A 24,438-nucleotide genomic window follows, 5' to 3' on the forward strand; every position below is an offset into this window, starting at 1 on the left:
GCAGAGCTGCGCCAATCAGCACTTAGCACTAGGGTTACATTGAATCAATGCATCTCTATGGGGAACGTTCAGTGTCTCCATGCAGACGGTGGAGACGCTGAACGCCAGTGCTGCACACTGTGCAGCACTGGACTTGGAAGCACCTCTAGAGGCCGTCTGAGTGACTGTCAATTAAGCTGTAGTGGTTCTGGTGATTTGTAGTGTCCCTATAATGTAATTATACCAACAAAAACTTGATTTATAAGAAAATGGATAGTCTGTTTGCATTGACATAAAGGCTCATATCACTGAGAATACTGGGCATGGTGCGATTGGTCAGAAATGAAGTACTTCCCAGGGAATCAATTTATTTATTTATACCAATATTTTACCAGGAAGGATTGTTTTCATGTTTGTCCTGGGAATGGGTGGCTACCATGAAATTGTGTGATCATTTTCAGTTTCTCAGTGATGCTTTCTAATTAAAAGGAGTAAATAATAAGTTTGCTGCCTTCAACATCACAGTATGTATAGACGTAAACAAATTCTGTTTGAACCTTGATGGAGTTGGCTAGAAATATCTGATTCAGTTGTTTTTTAAATGACCCTCTGAAAGGCTTTGAAATATGTCAACAAATGGCATTGGTAGCCTTAAAAGTACTATCTACTGTTAAGATCATTTCGGACTTTCTTCAGAATATTTGAATTGTTAGGGACCGCAAAATGGTTTGTATTAGATGTGGCATTATTATAACTGTCACTGGAGAGACAATTTTGTAAAGGGCCAAGATCTTCACTCAACTGTGTCTTCCACATTCACCTCTCCATAAATTACTAGATTTTAGATGCCAAAGTGAATTTCTGTTTTTCAAAAATGAACTCTTCCCATAATCGAGATGTTTTATATATGTGTATATAGCATTTCCTTGTAGATTGGCTGTGCACGGTATTCGGCCCAGTAGGTTCTCGTGCCTGGTATAAATGAGCTGACACAGGGAGCTGATTCTGGGTTTGGAATTAGAATGCTCAATTGCAGGATTCTTTGTTCTGACCATTATGTCGAGGCAGGGAGGACAAAAGAATTTTATAGCAAAGCAGTGCTGTTTTACCGTGCATTCTACGGGAACAAAACAAAACTGCAAAGTCAGGTGGTGCGTATTTATAATAAACTTGCACACCACATGACAATGTTTGCCTTTTACAGTGTCTGCTATCAGATGGCAAAAATCACCTCATGATTTTGTTTTTGCAGTGGAAGCCTCTTGTTAACGGTTATTATAAATCATAAAACAATATCTATAACTGCAGTGTCCGATAGTAATATTTCTAAATTTATTTACGCAAATCCAAATGTGTAATTTTGGTGCCCAGGGGCAAGTGGGCATGGACTTCGAATCTTCTGTTTGACCATCTTCCTTTAATGTTTGTAGTAGAGAAAGCATGTTAGAAAGCATCTAACACTTTGTTCTAGATGTGAAGTAGTGGATCCCAAAACTGGGTTCCAATACTGCTTCTGTGCCCACCCCCCACCAAAGGTTAGAAGAGGCTCCTCATATTCAACAGACAGCTACGTGCGATAAGTTGTTTAATGCAGCTCTACTGCCTTTATTGCAAAGAAAATTGGCTAATTGTGTTTTTTTTTTTTTTAAATCTATATGGGTTTTATTTATATGTTTATTTATATGTGTGTTTGTATATTATGCCCATGAGCTTATGTGCGGAGTATGTGATCTTTGGATATCCCTTTCAGATTAGTCTAATACGCTGATATCAGACCTCGGCTAAAGCAGTTAGAAACCAGCTGTTGTTGCTATGGGTGTTAGAGATCTGTTTTATGGCACTCGCTCTATATATTTATTTATTTTTTTGACTGACGTATGTTTAGGATCAGAAGATTATTAATAACGGCGACGTGCCAAATAAAGTGAGTTTCCTCTATAGAAAGCCAAGGATTCTGCATAGGTCTCCAGCAAATGACTGTATATTATGACAAGGGATTTTTTTTTTTTTTGCCTACAGAGCTTAATCGGGAGTTATTATTACTGGTATTTATATAGCGCCAACTAATTCCACAGCACTTTACAATATTATGAAAGGGGGGAAATTTTACAATAAATGAGACAATTACACAATGACACAGGAGCGATTGGTAGAGAAGGACCCTGCTCAAACAAGCTTACAGTCTAGAGTTAAACCTGTCACGACCACACTACTCCAAGCGTGCCTGCAATTTGGGTATGGGGGATGAAAGGGATTTTAAAAAAAAAACAAAAAAACAAGGGCGCTATTTGTCTGCACTAGACCGAATATAATGATTAAAAAAATAATCCATCTTAACCCCTTAAGGACACATGACATGTGTGACATGTCATGATTCCCTTTTATTCCAGAAGTTTGGTCCTTAAGGGGTTAAAGGGAAACTATAGTGCCAGAAATAAAGTGCCCAATAGTACCCCCGTCCCTCCCGTGGTGGAGAAGGGGTTTGAAACCACAATGCTTTCCTATGGGGATTCAGGTGATGCTGGATGTCCTCATGCATATCGTGAGGACGTCCAGCGTCAGTTAGGCAACCTAAGGTGGTAGACAGCCTCTAGAGATGGAGTTAACCCGTAAGGGTAATTATTGCAGTTAAAGACTGATCCCGCCCACCGGCATGCGCATTACGTCTCCCCATAGGAAAGCATTGAAAAATAATTTCAATGCTTTCCTATGGGGAAATGAGCGACGCTGGAGATCCTCACACAGCGTGAGGACGTCCAGCGACGCTCTAGCACAGGTTTCCTGTGCTAGGAACCAGGAAGTGCCCTCTAGTGGCTGTCTAGTAGACAGCCACTAGAGGTGGAGTTACCCCTGCAAGGTAATTATTGCAGTTTATAGAAAACTGCAATAATTACACTTGCAGTGTTAGGAGTAGTGGGAGTTGGCACCCAGACCACTCCAATGGGCAGAAGTGGTCTGGGTGCCTGGAGTGTCCCTTTAATTAATAACTGCAATAATTATCTTTGCTGGGTTAAGGGACCTGTGCATATGCACCCAGACCACTTCAATTAACTGAACTGGTCTGGGTTCCTATAGTGTCCCTTTAACACCACGCACTCCTAACATTTGTATCAAAAGCTGCCACCACCAAGTCAAATAAATAAATAGGTGTCTTATTGTTACCCACCAAATAAGATATGAAAAACCCACAAAACAGAATTGAGCAAAGTATCTGTTAAGTCTATTAAATAGGTCTCTTCAGGTAACGGGATTCTTTACCAGACAAAGGCAGAACTTAATAAAGGAACATTGATTCTGAACAAAAATAGTCACAGTGCATAAAGCTAGGGAGGCGGTTTTATGCTGCAGATAGCTTTTTTTTAAATTTATTTATAAAAACTAGACAGATTTGAACAATTGATGAAACAAATAGAGCAAGAATGTGAGACCAAAACCTGTCAAATGCACTAAGTTGTGTTAGTGCCCACAGTGGTCCTTCCCACAGCCCTACTTCCACTGGAGGCATAGCTAAGGCACACATTAAACATTTCCTTTTATCCATACCAATTCATACCTGAATGGTCACTGCGATAGGCTGAAAGTGGTCAGCTGACATTCTCAAGCAATCACAGTTGCCCATTGCTGCTCAAGCAAATGCTTCCTCATTAGACCAGCAGCACAGAGTGGACGGGGTGCTGGGGACTCTTGGTCGGTTTAACACTGAATGGAAGCATGGTGCCATGGAACCAGGGCCGGATTAAGAGCACAGTGGGCCTGGAGCTGACAATTATGATGGGCCTAATTACTGACTGAGTAATTTCCATTTATTCTGAGAAAATTACGTGCATTTGTATTGCCGGCATTACTGCAATACTGGCACTGGCCAGGCAGCTTAAAATACCAGCTGTGCCAGTAATATACCAGTCAAGTGGCAAACCTAAGAGTACTGTGTTTAAAAAAAAAAAAAAAAATCATTTTTTTTTTTTTTTAAATGGGCCTATTCCATGGGCCTGGGCCTGGGCCTGGAGCTGCAGCTCCATCAGCCCCTATGTTAATCCGGCCCTGCATGGAACTCCAGACACTATAAGCAGTTACAGGGCCTACAGTGTCCCTTTAATAACCACAAAAACAGTCCTGCCTTGTAGTTAATATACTTCTTTATGCTAAAAATATGTAATAATACACACACCTTTGCACTTCAAGGGTTAATCTCTTCTTTCCTGCTATTTATTTTATTTAGTTACTAACTGCTGACGCAAACATTTTGATCTATTTGCTTCAACCCCAGTGACTTCTGTGATTGATTGTCTTACTGATGCAATCTGTCTTCTCTGACGTGCTCTTCGGCTGATGAACGATCTGTCCTGTAGCGATTTTAGACACATCCACTGAAACCAACCTATGTTGTTGTTGCATAACACCATTCTTCATCACACTAATACAATTCTGATCTTGTGTATTTGATTCCTTTCCCAATAGATAAATAATCACTACATATTCATTATATTCAAATAAAAGTTGCTTGAGAGGACAGGATTATTCTGATTGCTTTTCATACACTCTTTATGGAACATGTTTGTCCCTGTTCTAAAAGGGACAATACTTACATCGCACCTCTAGGCAACAACTCTTGCAAATTACATATTTTTATGAGTCGTCATCTGCCTTAATTTTTTAACAGCAGGCATGCCCAAAAGGTAGATCCCCAAATGTCTTCAAACTACAACGCCCATAATGCTTTTCATGCATTTAGAATGCTTTTAGAATGACAAAGCTTCATGGAAGTTGTTGTTTGAAAACCTCTGGGCACCTGTCTTTTGGGCACCCTAATTTACAAAAAAATATTATCAGGCTAAAAGAACCTTTCTCTAAAAAAATTTAAATTTCCTATCGGTTCATCCCTTAAATATCTATCTATCAATGCAGTACAACAAATGTATCAGTCTGTAAATGAGCTGTGCCGTAGAGTTGCAACTGTGATATGGTGCTCTGGTAATAACCATAACCACCACAACTTAATTGACTTAGTTATGGTACACTGATCCAGTGGGAAATTTGATTGAGATAGGAGTTTCATGGCTCCCAAAGTTCAGATTTTGTGCTTCTCTTGAATACATTATCCATATAAATCAGTTCAAATGTGAACAGCAGTGATAGACTGCAGTTACTAGAAGCCACCTATCCCCTCTGCTCTGCTTTGCTTCTAGTTGAGCCAAATTTTTTTGTTAAACTGTGCAATACATATTGACACAAACACGTTACCCTAAATCTACTTACACCATAACTACTTTAATAATTAATAGAATGCTTAGTGTTTCCCCTAGAAACGTATTTTAAAGTTCATTAAAGTGTACCTCTTATGTTATCTGTAGTTTGCCATTGAATTAAAGAACATGAAATGTCATCTTACATAAAACTAGCAAATGAATAGATTTTAATTTTATAGAGCTTTAAAACGTTGACACCCTCCTCCTGTTGATCAACTCTTGGCATTGACTGCACTCTTCCAGTATAGTTGTCTAGGTTGAAAAAGAATGAAGTCCATCATATTCTTCCCTGAAACCTCTTTGCAACACAAAAGCTCCCTCGGTGCTGTCCTGGTCTCTCCTCATCCTGCACAGTAATGGGGGGAGCTAATGCATCTGCGTAGCAAGAGTCGCGCGTTCATTAAAGCTCCCCATAAGAAAGAAATCAATGTTTTTCTATGGGAAATCTGAAGACTTTAGATGTCTTCATGCATGGTTTGAGGAAGTCCAACGTCATTTAACGTAGTAAAACTCTGTGATCGTCTGGAATAGTAAACCCTACAATGTAATTATTGGAGTTTCTCAAAAACTGCAGTATTTTACATTGCTGGGTTAAACATACAGGGGCAATGCACCCAGCTAATTCAATGAGATTAAGTGGTCTGCGTGCCTATAGATTTAAAGAAAAAGGTTTTCAATTTAGACATACCGGTAGATAAAAAAAAATATATGTTCCCTAAGCCTGTACAAGTCTTATGTGTATAATGTGAAAATTGAGGGTAGTGTTTAATTATTTTTTTTTTGGTATATGGTCCCAAATTTGTAAAAAAGTGGGGCGAAATTCTGAAAGGAGATCAGTCTACCATGGGAACAGTTATTTGTTTGACATGTAACTTTCAGCCAGATTTGACTTTGTGCGTTCTGTAGTTCTAGTTTGCTTTGACAGAGAATACCTGCTGTAAAACCAACCCTGTTTAGGATGAAGAATGTACCTAATTTATCTCTGTCTCAGGGATAACAGAATGAAATCAAGGCTCAGCCTTGTGAAGGTAAAAAATAAATATATTAGAAAACACAAAAGAGTGAATTTCTTCCCTAATTATGTTCATATAGAGAGTCTTCTTTCTGGCAATGTTTAGATCATTTGACATTCGGTCTATTTTTGTTCCATGAAATATTAATGGCTTCCACATGAGTTGTGTTTATCACATAATTAGAGAGCACATTGAAATGGAGTCAGCTGCTATATTACCAGTCGTTTAGTCCATGTAATAAAACGTTTGCTATCAGAAATCTTTCCCATCCATTGAGTCACAGCTAAGTGACTTTGATTCCACTGTACAGAGACAGCGGAGACATTTATCACAGTGTTCTCAAATCTGTTCCAATATATCAGTGATTTAAAAGATGTGGGGAAAGTGTCACCTTTCTTCTGTATATTCAGACGATATTGTGGACGATTTTTGGGTGTCCACAATTATGTCCCATTAACAATGAATAACTAATATTCTGAAAATGCTATATAAGTGCAATGAAATCTGTAATTGTAACAAATGAAATGCCGTACACAAAACATAATGCTGAAAAAAAACAAACAACCAAAACATTTGCAAAAGTAAGAATAATTGATAATTCATCCCACAAAACTAACAGATGATTCAGCAATCATTTGATATCCCTCCTTGTTCTAAAAGTGAAGCAGTATCATTCCGTATTTGTTAAAATGATTTGTCTCATTTTTAAGAACATTTTTACATTTTTCTTTATGTAGATTATATTTATTTATTTGACTTTACTGTTTTGACCCATTTATAGATGGGATTTAGGGTTTTATTCAATAAAGAAACTCTACAGCATTTGAAATATAGGTTTGTATTCCGAATGCTTTAGTGTTTCTGTCTCCCATGTGTGCCATAAATTGATTAAAGGGGGGGAGCTATACACTCCCTCGTTGCTGCTTACCTCTCCTCCTCCTGTGAAGTCATGGAGCATGGCCTCCTCCTGTGTGCTCCGATCCAATGGTCTTCAGAAAGGAGCATTGGGGTCCTGGGGCACATGCATGCTTCCCCATGGAAAGCATTGAATCAATGCCTTCCTATGGGACTTTCGCATCACATGACAGAGTTTTACTCAATAGCACTTCATTGCTATTTCTACAAAACGGCAATGTTTTGCCTTGAATGGTTAGAATGACAGGATCACTTCATTGAGGTGAAGTGACCTGGGTAACTTTATCGGTCCTTTACACAAGGAGCTGTAGAGCAATGAAATTTGAATTGCAAAATTTAGGCAAAAATATCGGATTTGGTTTTCTTTAAACTCCGCTATAGGCTTCTGCTGATTGCTATATCTGAATCTTAGACTTCAGATCTATACTATACCACCATATGCTGTAAGGGCTCTAGTAAAGTGCTGTAAATACCTGTGCTCTTCTACTCGGTGAATACAGGTTTTATTTCTTGTAAACACCTGGTCCTTCTATCCTGATGCTAAAGAAGTTCTATCAGGAAGTCATATCGTTAGATTGAAAGTTGATCTACGCTATTTCTTTTCTTTTTTTTTTTATTATCATCTGGTTGAAAGCCATGAATCATATCATCCTATGTGATCGTTACCAAATTCTCAACATTCCTTTTGTTTTCTATGTGTGTCTGTCTGCAGCCGACGCCTTCTTCAAAGCCGCTGTGAGCCTCGTCCCAGATGTCCCAAAAACCATTAATATCGATGGAAAGATGAAATCTTCTGAAACTTATCTTCTGGAATTCCTTAGTAACTTCTTCTCTACATTACTCATCGTCCCTGTAAGCATGATATCAATTTGTATCACAGATAAAAATCTTTATATTTTTTTATCAATTGCTCTAGAACCTGATAGACGGAATACTTTATTTTTTTATTTATGTATTGTGTTTGTAGTCAATGTAAGCAGCGAAAGGAAAAAAATGGAGTCATGCGCTACTGATATTGAAGTGCACACCCTGGTGCTACCACGTTTTGTAGAAGTACATTGGCATTGATAAATGGCTACAGCCCAAAACATTTGCATTCTGTACGTTGTCCTTCCAATAAAACGTGGTAGCACCAGGGTGTGCACTTCAATATCAGTAGCACATGACTCAATTTTTTTCCTTTTGTTGCTATTATATACTGGAGGAACTACAGTGTGGGGCTGCTGCAGCACTGCTCATTTTTTGTTATTTGCTTTAATATTAGTGCAGGCAGGTACTTTGCCTCTACCTAATTTTTTGTATTGTAGTTCATGTAATTAAAGGGACACTCCAGGCACCCAGACCACTTCTGCCCATTGGAGTGGTCTGGGTGTCAACTTCCATCACCCTTAACCCTGAAAGCTTAACTATTGCAGTTTTTATAAACTGCAATAATTACCTTGCAGGGTTAAGTCCTCCTCTAGTGGCTGTCTATCAGACACTAGAGGGACCTCCGTGTTCTTAGAACACGAAAAGTGTTTTAAACGACGCTGGACGTCCTCACGCTAGGCATGAGGACCTTCAGCGTCACCGGAATCCCCATAGGAAACCATTGAATAATGCTTTCCTATGGGGAGGTCTAATGCGCGCACAGGCATTGCCGCGCATGCGCATTAGGTCTCCCCTGCCGGCTGACGTCGGCGGGGGAGGAGCGTGGGTGGAGCCTGAACCAGCACTGAGGGACATCGGCGCTGGACTTATGTAAGTTACTGAAGGGGTTTTAAAGTCACTCATTGGGGGTGGGAGAGAGAGGGGCACTGCAGGACACTGGAGACAAATGTAACCATAGTTATGCTGTGCTGTGTATACTCTGCATAGGATCATCCTGAGCAAGGAGTTCTTTTCCTGGTTCGGGGACTTTTAAATGTGATTGAAGATTACACCTGGGAAGATAACAGCGATGATAAAGTTCGTATTTACACGAGCGTGTTGCATCTGCTCGCTGGCCTTAGTCAGGAGAGCTATCTTTATCACGTAGACAAAGGTATGCTGTTCTTTTTGTTTACTATATTCTCTTAACTTTTTTTTAATTGCTAATGTTTGTGTTTGTTGTAGGGCTTGATCTTTGTTAAAACAAAATAAGCTTTCTCTAGATCTGACATTACAGGAACCAGTGGGAGTTTTTAACTAGAAAATTACAGATGTGTACACTACTGACTATTTTTAGTTTACTAAACCACAGAAAAAAAACAAGTATAATTTCAGAAACTATTTTTAAAATAAGGTGCAGCTTCTAGTCTAAGACACATCTACAATAAAATTTGCCGGGCAGTGGAAAAAGACTGCTCTGACATTATACCAGAACCAGTTGTCTAACGTATCTTTGACCCAGGCCCCAACTTTCACACATGTTCATTTTATTCTAAATATGTACGTACCTTCCTCCAGACAGAGCCTTGGTTGTAGAACTCGTTTTCACATTTCACACAAATTGCGTATGCTCTGTGTCTTTTACCTCGATATATTACCGATTAATTTATATCTTAAACAATGGGTGTATAAAAGAATTTGATAATCCTTATAAAAATGAAGAAATCTGAACTTGAATATGTGAATGAATAAATGAATGAACGAACAAGTTGCTGGGCTAGTTATTGTTTAAAGTACACAGCATTCAAATATAGGCTATTGAATATTTGGCATTGAAAGGAGATGCTCATACGTCCATTCCCGGTTTTCTTCCATAATATATTAAAGTTAAATAAATGTTAAAAAAAAGACGAGAAACCACACATTATATATTAGACCTCTACATATAGGTGGGTGGTGAAGGATGCCACTGCTATGAGAGTAACATGGGGATTAAAACTGAGAAGAGGACAAAAACTTAGTGTATGGGAATACAAGATTGTTGTCACGAACAGAGTTGGCATATTGGGAGTAAAATAGCTGATAAAGATAAAAAAAGAGATATATGAGAGAATGACAAAAAAGGAAAGTTGGCATAAGAGAGGAAATATAACAGGAGAATTAAATAAGCTTAAAGGGAATCTGTAGGTTCCATAACTGTTTCATCCCTTTGGAGTGGTTATAGTGTCTGGAGTCCCTTGGCACTGTCTTTCAGTTGCAATAAAAGACAGTGCCATAAAAACAACTATTTTGCAATAAAAATAACTATTTTTATTTGTTTTAATCTAACTAGGAGTCCCCAGCAACCCATCCCCTCTGTGCTGCTTTGTCTAATTAGGAGGAATTAGCCTGAGCAATGGAAGGCTATGATTGACTGAGTGTGTCAGCTGACAGCATTCAACCTATCATAGTGCTCATTGCTGGTATGAATTGGTATGGTTAGAAGGAAGTGTGTAATCTTGGCTTTAGCCAGACTTCCAGTGGGGATGGGGCTGTGGGAGGCCAGGGACCCTTATCAAGTGTTAAAGTGCTAAAACATGGTTTAACACTGAATGCGAGGGATAGTGTGAGGGCACTGTAGCAAATTCAATGATATGAAATGGTTTTAGTGCCTAGTGTCCCTGGGATATATGGAATGGACAGCATAGGGGAGCTACCGTGCATGGAACTGAGAGGAACAGAGTATACAGACTGGCATGCACCCTGGCATAGACGGGTGGGGCTACATCAATGAAGGGATGGTAAGGGAGACTGGTATACAAGGAGGTAAGATGAAGAGGACTGATATCAAAGGAGTTGAGACCGGCATACTAGTAGGAAACTAAGTTGGTGGTGACAGGAAAGGGGTGACTTGAGAACAGTAGCTTGAAATAGACAGGAGGGGGTCAAAACAATTAGGGCAGAATGGGACAAATTTGAATTCTCACTTTTTTTGAGAATTCAGACTTCCAAGTGAAATTCAACTATAAAGGAAAACTATAACGTTAGGAATACAAAGTTGTATTCCTAACGTTAAACCGTCCTTGTTTATATTTGGATTAGGACTTTCCTCCCCCGTTTGGGATATAAATATTTAAAAACTTTATTTTTAACTCTCCTTGTTCTAGTGCGGAGGCTTCCCTAGCTCTCCACTCACGTGGACATCATGGAGCCTTGGTGGTCTAATCCAATGTTTCTCACAGGGGAACATTGGGGACCCAATGCGCATGTACAGCAAACTTTCTCATAGGCAAGTATTGAATCTATGCTTCCCTGTGCGGCTTCTGCATCAACTGACCAGATATTACTCTGTCAGTGCAACGGAAACTCCTCTAGTGGTTGTAATACTCTGATACTGTTTCTAAAAGTAGATGTAGGGAGAGAGAAATATAAAAAGTAATGGCATTCTATACTTGACCTGCCATTCAGGATTCTACCCAATTTTTTACCCTGTATTATACCATATCATTGGAAGAGGTTTGGATTTGTTGTTCTCTCAGTGTTCCCAGGTATGCTGATGCAGCTTCTCTGATCTGGTTCCAAAATACATATCACTGTTACACATATACTGACACTGATTGGATTATTATACGATAAACAGCCCTTCAGTTTCTGTCTTCTAAATTCCCTGGGCTGATCATCACAAGGGTTTCATATTTGGCAGGACCATGTAACAGCTGGTGCTTAATGTTGACATATTCGTAAGCACCCTAAAATAAAATGGTTTGTAGTTATCTAATCTCCCAATAACATAATACGACCTCGCTGTACTTCTCTAATCCTGACTTCATGTTCCTTTTAGTGGCTTTTGTTCTCCTCTGGAAAATCCTAAATCTGCAGACAATGGTCGGCTTATTTACCAATGCACAAAACAGTCAACAAGGTTGTTAGAACAGCTTTTTACTGTCCAAACAGACACAAATGTGTTATAAGCCAACGAAGATGAAAAGAAGGCATTTGTCCAATAGATGTTTTTTTGGTCAGTGGACAATTCTAAACAATGTGACTCTTTGTGTGCCAGATGCACATGTTAATGCAGTATTTCAAAATGTAATTTTGAAATAGTACATTAACATGTGCATCTTGCCGGTGTGTCTGTCTGTCTATCTATCTATATATAGTGTATGTATGTATATATTTGTGTCTTTGTATGTATGTATAGTACATGATCTGCCCATTATTTCAATCTCTGCACAAATGGTGAATCAATTATTCCCTGTCATGAATGGATACTAATACATGGATCACCTTCATACTGTCTGACCCTAATCGTGGTCAGACAGGGACATGCGCATCCTGGTCTGACTAAGATTAGTGAAGGTAACTCTCCTAAACAGTAGAAACTGTTACTTTATATAGATCAGGGGTTCCCAATTAATTTTTCCCGTGGAACACTTTGACATAGTGTATCAACATCGTGGACCCCCCACACCCCACCAAAAAAAAACCTGTAAATTAGCAAAATATATATACAAACTTATTTCTACAGATGGTAAACAGATTGCAGTACTTAGGAGCAGGTGTGCTTTTGTGTGTAGATGTAATGTTTGCATTTGTGTTCAGGGGTTTGTTTGGATGTAGTGTTGGCTTTTAAATGTGTAGTATTGGTGTTTGAGTGTTTGTATGTAATGTTTGTGTTTGCAGGGGTATGTTGGCATGTTGTGTTGGCGTTTGATTGCTGGGATGTATGCCACATACATACTTACACAGATATACATAAACACATCTTGACACACAGATACACTCACTGGTGCAGATACACACATATACACAAACACAGACATATACACACACTGGTGCATACACACACTCTGATACACACAGAGATACACGCACACCTTAACAGACAGATACACACAGTGACACTCGGATACACACACTGAGACACACTGAAACACAGATACATACACTAACATACACACACACCTTAACACACAGATAAACGCACACCGACACATACACTGAAAGATATACACAATGACACTCAGAAATACACTGACCCACAGATAGACACACTTGCACATACACACAAATACACAACCTGGCACTGACACACAAATACACACACTCAGATACACACAGTGACACACACACAGATACACACACACTGAAAGATACACAGTGACTCACACTGTCAGATACATACACTGGCGCCTGACACAGATGCACACAGTGACACTTACACACAGATACACAGTGACACATACTCTGACACACAGATACACACAGTGACACACGCACACCTTAACACAGATACACACACACACACACTTAGTTTTAGATATATGTAGTCACCCTCCTGTTAGCATAACTGTTGTCTGCAGGAGGGTGGCTTGCTGGCTGAGGCTTGTGTGTGTTGTCGGAACTGCTTACTCCTGGCTGCTGCCTCCTCTCCCTCCTGCGCTGCGTTTTCTATATGAAACTGGGAGGAAATGACCATCTGTCACTTCCTCCCAGCATCCCATACTAAGGGTACCTGTGCAGCAATGCCCATCGGGTGGCTGTAAGTGCATGGGCCACTCAATGGGCAAATCACCGCAGAACCTGTATTGGGAAACGCTGATATAGATTAACCATTACATTACACGAGCACACTACAATACACATTAAAGTCTACATTGTCCTAACACACTAACAAATATTAACATCTGATCTACAGATGAATCTTTACACTAAACATTAAAACACTACAGTACCCGAACACTAAGCATTAATAGTCACATTAACCTAAAAATATAATGTAATAGAATAGAAAGTATGTAAAATATAGAAATATAATTTAATAGAATGTATGTATCTATGGGGAGGGGTCCTTTTTATCTCCCTGCTCATTGCTCCAAAGTGTTTACAGTTCAACTTATTGCTAGCTCATGCCAGCACTGCTCTCTGCCAGCAGCCTCCTGTGTGAGATAAGATTAGGCTCTAAGACTGAAATGTATTAGGCTCTCTTATGGCAGCCATGCAGTCATTTTAGTGAGTGGATATCATCAAACATGTTAGAACCAAGTATTCCATGTAATTTCTCCCAACCATGAATTTCACAGATGAATGAAGCAACATCTTTAACCCCTTAAGGACCAAACTTCTGGAATAAAAGGGAATCATGACGTGTCACACATGTCATGTGTCCTTAAGGGGTTAATGTGTATATGTAGTAAGTTTTAGTAAGGTTTCTTTTCCTTCCAAGTTACACTCCAAGTACCTTATCCACTACAACTCACTGAAGTGGTTATGGTGCCAAGAGTACACTCGTTAAGTAATAAAATTACTTGTGGTACTGGGCTTAGTTCATTTGTTGATTCAACTCGCAGACAGTTTGACTATGAGTAGGAGCTGTCCGTCCTGTGGACGAGGTAGGAGGGCACCAGGGCACTTCTGACACCATAAATACTACAGTGGGTGGTAGTGCTTATGGTGTTTGGAGTGTATCTTGAAACCATCACCACATAGGTTACATTTTATTGTAAAAGTGCTGCCAGATTGTTGTATTAAGTCATGCGTTTAGGACCTGTACGCTTGAGGAAACATTTTCTGTATTTTCAACTTTAAATGTATTTTTTTTTTTCTTGGCAGTGTCCAAGACCTGTTATCTTTAGCTTGACACACTTTGCTGTGGACGATAAACAAAAATCAAAACATAACTCAAGTCAGCAGACAGTGTTTAAAAATGCCTCCTTCTTCTTACTTGATCTGTATGGCAGGGAGTGAGAGCACACCCAGTATTGCAAAGGCTCTTCATAGGAACCAGCAACACCATTGTTAAATGATTTCAACAAATGATAATTAACAAACTGTCTAACGTGTAATATTAATTAAAAGTGTAAAATGGATATGAAATCAAGTGAGGAAGCTCTGCCAACTATAAATGGAATGTGCTCATATAGAAGACTAGACGTGACTATGCGTGTGTGCATATATATAACTAGTAGACTATTTGGATAATAGTGCTCTCCTTTTATTTATTTATTTTAGTTGATTCTAATGACAATCTTTATGGTGGAGATTCGAAATTCCTAACAGAAATCAACAAACTGTGTGACACGTTAATTGGACAGATTCTAGAACATCTCAAGGCGCTTGGGAAAGAGAAGGTATGAATGGCTCCACCTAAATCTGTGTTACTAATGCACTGTCAGATTGATTACAAATGCTACCTACCCCTTATAGCAGTAGTCACTACGGATTTGGGCACTTTAGTCTCGAACGGGCTGCTTGTCTCCCATTTATTTAAGCAGTATGATTCTGAAAATAACACACTTAATTGCTAATATTGGCATTAAGAAACATTGTTCTAACGCTGTCAGTACAATACTCTCCACACTAATAAAAAACACAAATCTTTCATTTTTCATGTTTCTGCCCATAGATGTAAAATTAACCAACTGGCTAAACGCACTGGGCATAGGTAACAAAACTATTCTCTTGTAGGAGTGCTTTCATTTCATCAAAATGTGCTGACACTGTTAGTATTTGCCAGATAGGGAGGGAGGAGATACATTGATCACTGTCCATAAAGAGAGTGATTTACATTATTTTAGCACTCACCCCCCCACAGGGCTGTACGTGAGATAATTAGTTAACCCAGCTCTGCTAGTTGTATTGCTTTTGGTATTTTATTATATCATCACTTTTGTCTACAAAAATAACTAAATGCCATCTCCTCTGACATCTGGGGTCCTCCTCTTGACTCATCAAAATATTCAAATTCCAGCCCTCACATGTAGAGGAATGCTCGTTCATTCCCTCTATGTCACAGGTCTACTCTTATTTAAAATTACTGTAACTGGGGGAAAAAATTATATTTTTCTAATTGGGAAGTTTTGTTTTTTTAAAAAAGGTGTTTTTAATTTAAAAAAATAATAATAATTCACCCAAACTATTGTAAAACCTATAGTGACCTATTAATTTTTTTGTAATAAAATAGCAAAGTGACAGAATGCTACAAACTGAGCAACCAATCAGGAAAAAGACTAGACGTTTTATTCTCAAAAAGTTAATTTTCTCAAGCAAGAGAGACCTGAACCTTAAATGCAGCTGTTCCACGTTGAAAGCCAAAGCCACTGAGTGACATGCGTTGAGTGGTTGCACATTGAAGGTATTATCAGATGGCCCAACAGTCTTATGTTAAAATCTAACGGCTTAATTTATTCACCCCCATAGGGATGTTGAAATTCAAAACAATAGTTCTCGTAAGAATTTGCCTTGATAAAGTATAGTTTTAATGCATAACATGTTGACTTCTGCTGGCCCCAGTTTTAAAGTCCCTATGGGGTAAATAAAGCCATACAATTTTAATATTAGACTGCAAAGGTCTTCAATGGAGTTATTGTGGCATTGGCTGTACTTTGGACAACAATATATGTGCTGCCTCGTTTATATGGAAGGTCACTATATTTTATATATTGAACTCAGCGTTACTATATCTGCTCAGGAGTGGGGTACATGTGCCTGAGGGCCACTTGTGTTGGTGTTAAGTGGCTGTTCATGTGGGTACCTTATTGCCATGTTTATCAGGTAAGTACACTTTTTATTCTGTGCATTTGCTGGGGATTTGGCCAGCACAACTTACCAAAAAATCTAATCTTCTTAACGAGTCCCCTGTACATTCATGTGTTTTTATGAAATATGCTCTGTTCCAATGAGCAACAGAATTGCTAGGTTTTGCTTTTACAATAATTAAGAACAACCTATTGTTTTTTTTTTAAATATTTTAATTGATAATCAAAGATCCTAACAAGTTGAATTCCAATTGGAATATTGAATTCCATAAAAAATAGTAGTTTTATATGATATGTACTTTTAAGTGTGCTGTTTCAAAGTAGCGTAGGAGTGAGCAACACATAGTATGATCCGTGCTCACCTATGGCACATGTAGCTTTAATGGACTCATCTGGTGGCTAGAAGTCTAGAAATCACGCTCAGGCACTTGCAGTTGCTATGTACATCTGGGTTAATTTGCTATATTACCATACAACAAACCAGACTAAAGAGAGAACAATGTAAGTGCAGCTGTGTTTTCCAGCTCATGACCTAATCAGATAATCGGAAACAGATTGTCCTTTGACGCCTGGAGCGAGCAAAACAGAAAGTGAACTGTGAATGTACGTCCCTGCCCGAGGATCCTGTGTTTGTTTAAATTCTCCGAGGACAGGCTCATGTTAGTTTACAGAGGTGTTTCCTTAAAGGAGTACACCCCCAGCAATGACATGGTCAAGTGCAGAATGTATTTTCTTCTGCTACAGATCCTAAATAATTAACTTTCGTCTTTCACATAAATTAGTCCTAAGGTATGCTCTTAAATGGGCTCCCTTGCCTGTATGTTCTGGGCAATAGTAATATTAGAAAAGTTAATTATTTATCGCACAAAAAAGCTCAATTTGTATCCACACTATACGTCATTACCTATTACAAAATTAAAGGAACTGTGTAAGGAAGAGTCCAGTTTTCATCTACACTTTGTGATTGTTAAGCACTGCAGAATATGTTGGCACTATATAAATGAGAATGATAGACTTGCCCACCTGGTGCCCTCTCTGATCTATCCCAGAGTGCACTCCTTTTGGGAATAGATTACACCAGTTTTCTGTTGAGATCCAGGAATGCACAGAATTTACCTAGGTCTGCCTGTTACCTCCTACTGTAACCGTGCCAGGTAAAACATCTGCTAATCATTCTGCACAATGTATGTGTACTATTGGTGCAGATTAAATTTGGGGTTTGTCATATTGTGTATAAGAGTCCTTTTAACTCTGCTGTTAGGGATGAATTATACAAATGCACAAAAAAAAAAAAATATATATATATAATGTATATACCTGCAGTACCTTGTACAGTGGCAATAAAATACATGGATGACGGTAAAGTCCTATTTGAATGGCCAGCAAAATGTGGTTGGAAATACCAATTTATCTTTCAGCATCTCTTAATCAGCTCGTCAGGTGTCTTGCAGCAGTGGTTGTCATGTAGTAAGTGTGTATTGTACTTTAATGCTTCCTGTACAAGTTTATGTATACCCCAAAAATGTAAATATTCATTACAGATTGCTCTATAGCCAAAGGTAGTATGTGTGTGGCGAATGTTCAGGATGGCAATTCCCAGGAGCATTGTGTCATCCCATCCCTGGACGTTCTCTACTCTGGACGTTCTGTACTCTAAACTATTATTCATGGATGAGTCTAGGTCAGGGGTAGGCAACCTTCGTCACTCCAAATGTTGTGGACTACATCCCCCATAATGGGAGGTGTAGTCCAAAACATCTGCAGTGCCAAAGGTTGTCTATGCCTGGTCTAGGTGGTTCTAATGAGAATGTACCTTTGCTTTTAAAAATGCCTTTATCTGATTAACAGGCATAGCATGCAGCGTTTCTGTTTTACATTGCCATATAGTATCATGATATTTCATCTTCTTCCGTAGAGGTTGTAAACAGGACACACTGCATATAGCTTCGTCACCATCTCCAGGCGTCCAGAACCAAGCCCTGCCCTAGTTATTTCCCTTGCAAGTTCAACCAGAGGGCAGTGTTAGAAAGCTATAGTTAGCGTGTTTTCTTTATAAGTGTTTTGAAACTCTTTACTTTCTCATGCTTTGTGTATTCACCTCTGATATTGCCAAATACCGAAAAGCCAGCTCTCCTGGGCTTTGTTTCCAATGACGCTTAGCCAGCAAGCCATTAATTGCCCAACATCATGGCAGACGTAATCTACAGCAGCGGACATGCTGACAATGGCCTATATCTGGCATGGTATAACCTTTTGCTGTTAAATAATTGACAAACTCCTATCAAAAGATGAAAATGGGAGCTCACTATATGGGGCAGTCGCTGGACAATTGGAGGGGGGTAACCCTAGGTGAGTCTGCACATAAGGAAAAGAACAGCGACTACTCCAGACTAATTGGTAATAGATAATAGGAGTTAAAAGAACACGATAACGGTAGGAATACAAGTGTATTCCTAACGCTGTCATGTCCCTCTGGTCCTCTAGATAAAATAAAGTATGTACAGAGATAATTATATATATACACAAAATGATAAATCAATCCTGCAAATTTGGGGTATAAAAAGACAGGCTGCACTGCACAGTGTCTGATTGAGGAGCTGAACATGAAATGCTCAATTGGTTATTAGTACATGGAAACACTGTGTCAATCTGCAGGATTAGGATTGATTCATTGTTTTGTATATATCTCAGTACATATATATGTCCATAATGAATGCGGCAGCGAGGCTCATCTTCCTGTCCGCCCGCACCTCCCATTTCTCACCCCTCTGTCAGTCCCTGCATTGGCTTCTTATAAAATATAGAGCTCAATTTAAAATTCTGGTTCTTGCTTTCAAATGTCTACATAATGCTGCGCCCACCTATCTATCCTCCCTTATACACAAGTATGTCCCGTCTAGGCCCTTACGATCTGCTGAAGACTTACGTCTGTCTTCTGTCCGTACTCCCACCTCTGATGCTCGCCTTCAAGATTTCTCGAGGGCTGCACCGTTCCTGTGGAACTTGCTTCCCTCCTCCGTTAGATGCTCACCCAGTCTCTACTCCTTCAAAAAAAATCATTAAAAAAACCACTTCTTCATAAAAGCGTATCAATTAAACTGTTAATAGCTCCTAACTGATTCCTCTTCTGCAACTGTCACTAGTCTAATACTATCCTTACCTTTTTGTGTCATTTTACCCCACTCCCTCTAGCATATAAGCTCATTCAGAAGGGCCCTCAACCCCTCTGTGTCCAACTTGTCTGGTTACAACTACATGTCTGTTCGTCCACCCATTGTAAAGCGCTGCGGAATTTGATGGCGCTATATAAATAATAACAATAATACATACTTTATTTTAATATTGTTTTTTCTGTTGATTTTTTTTGTTGCCTTTTGCAACTTTTCCCCTCTATATTAACAAGAGTTTTTGGACACATGTTAGACGTTATTAAAGCGGCGCCGTCATGCCGAACTTGCCATTCTCCTATTGTTTCCTCTTCTCTTCCTCTCTCATTATCTGTTCTTCTTTCCTTTATTTTTGATCTAGTTTTCTTTAAAACGTAAGGTAAAGTGGGGTCTACTTTGTCTCATGTATTTTTCTTACACTTTACCTTCTTTAACCAATTTTCCCACAATACTCACCCCTCGCCCATGTTCTTGCATTGCTCCATTCGAACGTCCTGTAATTTAGACTAGGGCGCCAGTGAATTGCGTCCTAACAGAATGTGTACAGTTTGTCTATTCGTGTTAGTATGAAATTCTGCATTTTTTTTCCAGTTTGGAATTTCATTTGCAGAATGAATTAGTAGATAGTCACCTAATTCCCACAGGTATGGAACTATCTACTAAAAAGCTGAAAAAACTTAATTTGTCTTTCCGCCAACTTTACTAATACTTAGTATTAAAGTAGGGGGATGTCTACTAAACAGTGGCATTAGGGAGGTCATATTGACCCTCATAGAATGACAGTCCACTCTTCATTTCCTTAGTGTCACACCGGTAACCATCTCTACCAAGGGCCTTTTGTGAAATGGATAGCTGTCCCTATGTCCCAGCACACACAGTTTAAGTTTAAGACTGTCCCCTCTATGCTTGGGTGAACCGCTCTATTCACACCAAAAAAAAATGGTGCTGTGTTTGTAGAAACTGATAACCATTGCAGTATAGACGCTCTTTGAGTAATAACACTCATCCAATCTGAGGCTGGGGAATAAACTACATATTTCGTAAACCCATGGTGGATGTTTTTATTGGGAGAAAAAAAAAATCCCCATAGACAATACAAGGGGTGCCCAAAAGGTAGATCCACAGATGTTTTTTTTTTTTTTTTTTTTTTTTAAATTCTTTATTTTTGCTGTGCATGAATAACAACCGCTTGTCAGCAATGCCACAACAGCATATTCCAACACATTGAGCATACAGATTTGTCAACTGTTATATAGCATTTAAATGGAGCAAGCACAATTTTTATGTTAAGGCAGGCTAGGTACACATAGGTTATTCGCATTAGTTATAGTAAGTTACATCATCGCTCGGTAACAGTAGCTTAGGGTGAACGTTGCTGTTGCATATCCTCGCTTATCAGTAGTTTGTATGTTAATGTATGGTTTGCTACGCTTAAGTCTGATGTGTCAGGGAGGATTGCACATGCAGGAGTACATACAGATAGACTTAATGACATATATCAAAATAGTAAGGTAACTAGCGTAACTGAATCAGGTATTTAAAGGTATACAATGCTAAAAGTGATTTAGTCTATAAGCAGCCTGAGCGCAATTTAGTTTATAGCAATACAGGGCTGAGAAGGTGAGAAGATGAGAAGAGAAGAGAAGGCATATTAGTAGAGACATGTTTCAACATATTCAACTTGCCGATATAAGCCAATGCACGTTGGTAGAAAATAAACGCCTATCTGGGAGAGACACAAATAGCGTGGAAAGTTCTAAGAGAGCTAGGTAGCCTATTGGTTTTGCACAGTGTCCTACTATTGTGCCATCTAGAGGCAAATGTCCCCTTTTACCCTACGCCCGTGGGCGGCAGGCTGATGGCGTGGGTTTGAAAGCGGTCCGAGTCTTGCCACATGGGGGACACCTCTTGTGCTGGGGTTGTACTATTCCGGCTGAGAGCAGTCTCTTGAGCTGGCCCTTTAGCTTGTCTGCTTGCTTCGGGGTATTGTTGGGGCTGGGTTGTTGCTCGTCCGCGGGCTTTCTTTGCTGGTTGTGGACGCTTGAAAAGGTGAGTGTTGGCGTCTGAGATGTGAACCATCGCTGCTCGCTGCTTCGCCTTCTGTCTTTGTCCCTTTCCATAGGCCGCCCTGGGGGCTCGTTGCGGATACTCACACAGGTGCCGCCGGGTAGCTGGTCTGATCCATGCTGCCACCGCTCGAGCTGCCTGTTTGAAGGCCCGGACCTTGTAGCGGAGTTGTGGCCAAAAGCTGGAGCAGATTTGGTCAAAGAACTCCTGGGGGTGTCTGGGTGGGGTGGCTAGGGTGTCCCTTGTGCCATGTTTCGTCTCCCTTATCTTCTTCGTTGCGTGTCTGTCAGTGCTGCGTCGTGGTGTCACGTGTAGTGGTATTTGGCATGTCCGCCATCTTGGGCTCTACAGCTTCCATACTGCTTGGGGGAGCATCTGCTTTGATGTCTCCGTTTGGCGTGTCTCGTGCTGGTGCAGACCGGGATATCCCCCACCGGTCCATAGGGGGGGGGGAGCGGTGCGTGAGTGTCCCCTCTTCAGCCTGAGAACCGGGAGAGCGTCCGTCTCTCCACGGCTCCCACCCGTGCGGGCCGCGGGTTGTGAAGCGGCCGATTCTGAGGCGGGGAGTCCCGAACCGGGTATCTCCAGACTCCGCTTCACCTCCTGGGTGTGAAGGTGGTTGTCCGCCGCGGGCACGTTGCGGTGGTCGGGCGCAATGCCCAGAATCAGGGCCTCAGATCCCACAGATGTTTTTAAACTACAGCTTCCATAATGTTTTGTCATCCCAAAACATTACAAAATGCTTTCATGGGAATTTGTAGTTTCACAAAATCTGGGGATCTATGGACTAGATTGATAAAATTCTCATTGGCGAAGCTGTTTCCTGGTATGTGAGAAGTCTATATGGTGCTGACATTTGCAAGTGCTGCAGCATTAGGAACTTTAAAGGTCTTTTTTTTTTTATATATATATTGTAATGCACCAGTTCTCAAGGCACTCCTACCTGTCCAGGATAAGTTGTCTGTTTTGTTTTTCTAAAAACACCTTAGACACAGCTGGGTAATCCCTAAATCCTGGACTGGTAGGGGGTGCCTTGATGACTGGTTTGAGAACCAGTGTTGTAATTCATTAAAGGGACACCATAGTCACCAAAACAACGCTAGCTTAATTAAGCTATATTGGTGATTAGATCAAGCCCCTGCAGTCTCAATAGCTAATTCTCTGCTATTTAAGAGTTAAATCACATTGTTTATGCAGCCCTAGCCACACCTCCCTGCATGTGACTTACACATTCTTCCTAAACACTTCCTTGAAAGAGTCATTTAATGATTATTGCAAATTCTGTTTAATCTAGCATTTCCTATCTCCTGCTCTGTTAATAGCTTGCTAGACTTTGCAGGAGCCTTCTAAAGTACAACTTACAGAGCGGGAGATACATTTTTTTTAATCTTTTTTAAGTAAGTTACATCTGATTGAAAATGAAACTATTTTGTCTCCATGCAGGCTGTGTGAATCACAGCCAGGGGAGGTGTGCCTAGGGCTGCATTGACATAAACAAAAATAATATAACTCCTAAATGGCACTGAATGGAACAGTGTGACTTCACAGGCATAATCTATACACAAAAACTGCTTTATTAAGCTAAAGTTGTTTTGGTGATTATAGTGTTCCTTTAAATATGGGTCCCCTTAAATTTGTCACCATTAAAAATTAGTTTAATAATAGCCTTGAAGTGCGTTTGCACTCTTAGCATACAGGTGAGGTTCATATATTTGAGATCTTAAGCAGTTAAATTGTATGCCTTCTCTGTAGTATGTTACCCTGTAAAAGATATAGACATAATTATTCAGTCTTGTCTGCCGGTTGGCATAGTTTCAGGGCAAGCTGCCATGGCATCAAGCCATTATTTTAAGGTGGAGAGATACCACATGCCACGGAAAAATTGAATTGGTCTTGCATTCATCAGACCGTTAAACTGCTTCCTCCTCAGCTCCGGCTGATACAGACTCACATGGTGCTTTTATAGAATTAGCTTTGGAGACAATGATGGGTATTCTTGCATTTCTTTGCCTGCTCAGCACTAAATCCTAATTCTGGCTGTAGCAAATGCCTTTGGACCACTGTAAGCGTTAAGTGGCATATAAATGAGGTAATTAATGCAGTAGACTTGCAAAGACCGCAAAGTGGCTTCCAAGGCTGTTAGATTGATTTCATTACTTTAGCACTCTATGGTACTCATACTTCATTCTGGACACATAAAGGGAAAGTATGTTTTGGAAACTATAGGTTATGGGGTATTAAAATATTGTATACTCTCATTATAGTCCTCCCTAGCTGGGTGGATTTACGAGTTAGCAGACTATGACCATTGGACATGTTGCGCTATTCAGGTACACGGGACAAAGGCTCTCATGGTTGCATGATCATGATAACCACAAAACACGAGACATTCTGGTCACCTCACATACCTATACATAGAAACAAAACTCTGCTCGGAGAGGAGACTCCGATCCACAGAACTCACGACCAGCTTGTTAACCTATATCTACACAAAAGTGAAATGTCTGACTTTTCTATTGTTCGAATTGCTACTCAATGTACTTCGTACAACCGGTTTATAAATCCATATCTCCTCTAAGTGAAATTGTGCATACTCTATTTGTCAATTTATAAAATCAACATTAAGAATGTTGAAGGGGAAAAAAAAAAATCTACAAAAAATAAAATAATACTCTAGCCGCCTGTA

The 24,438-nt window shown here is 39.7% G+C and overlaps 1 protein-coding gene across 1 annotated transcript in view; it reads left to right on the forward strand.

Moving 5' to 3' along the window:
- The window catches only part of VPS35L (VPS35 endosomal protein sorting factor like), a 65,074-nt gene that overhangs the window by 38,311 nt on the left and 2,325 nt on the right, over positions 1 to 24,438 (forward strand). The window contains exons 27-29 of the mRNA XM_063430332.1: positions 7,866 to 8,005; positions 9,011 to 9,176; positions 14,993 to 15,111. Of these exons, the coding sequence (XP_063286402.1) occupies positions 7,866 to 8,005; positions 9,011 to 9,176; positions 14,993 to 15,111 (425 nt within the window). The remainder of the gene's footprint in view (positions 1 to 7,865; positions 8,006 to 9,010; positions 9,177 to 14,992; positions 15,112 to 24,438) is intronic.

The sequence above is a fragment of the Pelobates fuscus genome, chromosome 8, assembly GCF_036172605.1.
Source record: "Pelobates fuscus isolate aPelFus1 chromosome 8, aPelFus1.pri, whole genome shotgun sequence".
Taxonomy (NCBI): Eukaryota; Metazoa; Chordata; class Amphibia; order Anura; family Pelobatidae; genus Pelobates; species Pelobates fuscus.